Source organism: Pteropus alecto, unplaced genomic scaffold (assembly GCF_000325575.1).
Source record: "Pteropus alecto unplaced genomic scaffold, ASM32557v1 scaffold341, whole genome shotgun sequence".
Taxonomy (NCBI): domain Eukaryota; kingdom Metazoa; phylum Chordata; class Mammalia; order Chiroptera; family Pteropodidae; genus Pteropus; species Pteropus alecto.
This window is the reverse complement of record NW_006430739.1, coordinates 462,637-464,810: the sequence shown is the minus strand read 5'-3', so window position 1 is coordinate 464,810 and position 2,174 is coordinate 462,637. Positions and strand designations below refer to the sequence as shown.

The 2,174-nt window shown below is 52.4% G+C and overlaps 1 protein-coding gene across 7 annotated transcripts in view; it reads left to right on the top strand.

Moving 5' to 3' along the window:
* Positions 1 to 2,174, top strand: part of MAMLD1 (mastermind like domain containing 1) — a 55,599-nt gene that overhangs the window by 49,915 nt on the left and 3,510 nt on the right. For all 7 annotated transcript variants that reach the window (XM_025051651.1, XM_006905508.3, XM_015595498.2 and 4 more), the window contains one exon: positions 2,028 to 2,112. In XM_025051651.1, coding sequence (XP_024907419.1) covers positions 2,028 to 2,112 — 85 coding nt within the window. The remainder of the gene's footprint in view (positions 1 to 2,027; positions 2,113 to 2,174) is intronic.

The window sequence follows — 2,174 nt, the reverse complement described above, 5'->3', positions numbered from 1 at the left end:
CCTTCCCCTAATTTTTTTTCGCTCACACTCCGTAAACTCCATCTGCCCCCTGCCCCTGTACGACTGTGTCATTTGATGAAACTGGTAGGGTAGCAGGTGGAGACAGAGTTAGACTTGGTGTAGACCTGCCTGGCCACAGGAGCTGGTCCCCAGAAGCAGCTAGACAGGCGAAAGCACTGGGTCTGCAGTTAGGAACCGTGGCACATCCCGGCCAGGTTGCTTTCGGCAAGTCGTATAATCTCTCGATCTGAGCCTCGGATGTCATGTCAGTAAGCTGGCATCTGTAGATCTTCTGCTCAGATCTCCTAGAGCTGGTGTAAGGGTCGAAGAGAAGAACAGAAGTGACAAGATTGCCTCAAAAATGCCTGCCCACCCTACGCGTCTCAGGCAGATCCTTGTGCTCCCCCACTTTCTGATGGCGTGGCCTTGGGAAGGCATATGGCCCTTCTGTTCCTCAGTGTCCAAATCAGTGTCATTAGGAGAATAGCGTACCTACTTCAAAGAATTCTTTCGAGATGATGTGAAATAAATGGGTGCAGAGTGCTTAGTACAGTGAGCATACATGAAGGCGGTCCTGTCGCCCCTACCTCATGCTTTAGCAGGCAGAGAGCAGCTCCATGGGTCAGCTGACAAATAGTACCCCCAGCAACCCCAGGGGAGTGGGGGCAAGAGCTTGGACAGGAAGCAGGCTAAGGGGGCAGGATGGTGAAATTGCTTCTAGTGTAGTCTACCTGGTGCCATGTGTTTGTCCTCTCTACCTCGGCAGGAACTGCCGCCAAGCCTGGGGGCTGGGCACCCTCCCAAGCGCCAGCCCTCTGCCCGCCTTCGTCCCACACCAGCGTCTGTGACAGCAGAAAAGTAGGCCAGCTCATGTTGTAGGGTCAATTCTTCTGGCATCTGGGGGGCACAGCTCAGAAAGTGGACTCAGGAATGTGCTCCCTGATGGAGCTGCATTGGTTGTCAGCACACTAGCGAACAGACTTCTTGAGAAGTGGGGAGAGATGGCAGTGGGTGAGCACTGGACTGGGAGTCAGACCTGGGTCCCAGTCACAAACTGGTACCAAATGGCTTAGGGTCTCTGGGCAAAGGGCAAACCGTGCCTTTTACGTGCCCTCATCGGGTTCTCTCTGGGCTTCCCCTTGAGCCACTTCCACACTCAGTACTGGGTCTGTGTCCCTGAAGCTTGGCTCCTCCTCCTGCCCACCCAGTTTGGAGATGGAGACAGGAAGCTCATCCCAGTAGCCCGTGCTGCAGCCAGTCAGGAGAAAGAAGGGAAGTTGGCAATCAGTGGTTCCCTCTGGTGTCAGACAGCGCGTCCATCTGACTTTATGATCATCTTGCTGTCCGTGCCAGGACCACCAAGAACAAGCGTCAGCCCTTTCCCCATGACAACCCCGCAGAAGCCGGGCACCCATAACCACACAGCCCAGAGTCAGCTCTGCCCCAGCCCCAGCATCCCTGGTTTGCTCACCATTCCTTGTCTGTGTGGTTTGGAGCTGAGCCCTACCTTCATCACTTAGTATCCTCTGAATGCAGCTGGTTCATCTGGGTCTCCCTGAGACTGGCATGCCCAGACTTTTGTCAAAACTATAGACATGGTCTGGCCAAGGCAGAGTAGTATAGGACTGTCACCTCCCTCCTTCTACATACTCTGCTTCTATTAATGCAGCCTAATGTTACATGCGCTCTTTTGGTGACCACATCTCACCGCTGACCCATCCTGAGCAGAAGGACATCCAGAATGCCTAAATCTTTTTCTACGTGCTCTCGCTGTTAAGCTCTGTGTCTCCCGCCCCATCCTATGCTGTCGCAGTTGGTTTTTTAACCCAGGTTGCAGAATCCAACTTTTATTTATACCTGTGGAGTTTTGCTCGGGAGGGTGGGGCATGCATGCAAGTTTGTGTTGGTGTGTTCACTCATGCTTTCTGCTACACCAAAGCCAAGTCCCAGGTCCCTACACAGTGATCCCAAGGCAGTTATTTTTTGGTATCTGTAATCTTAACACATCTTTTTCATCTTCCGTTTAGCAAGAGAAACAGAGATCAGATCTTACGGCAGTGACCCCTGAACAGCAGAATGCATATATTGCCCAACAGATGAGTCAATTTCAAGGTAAGTGGTTCCCAAAGTAAACAGTTTCTGCGAGTGTTTCTGACAACATCGCGAAAGAGGGG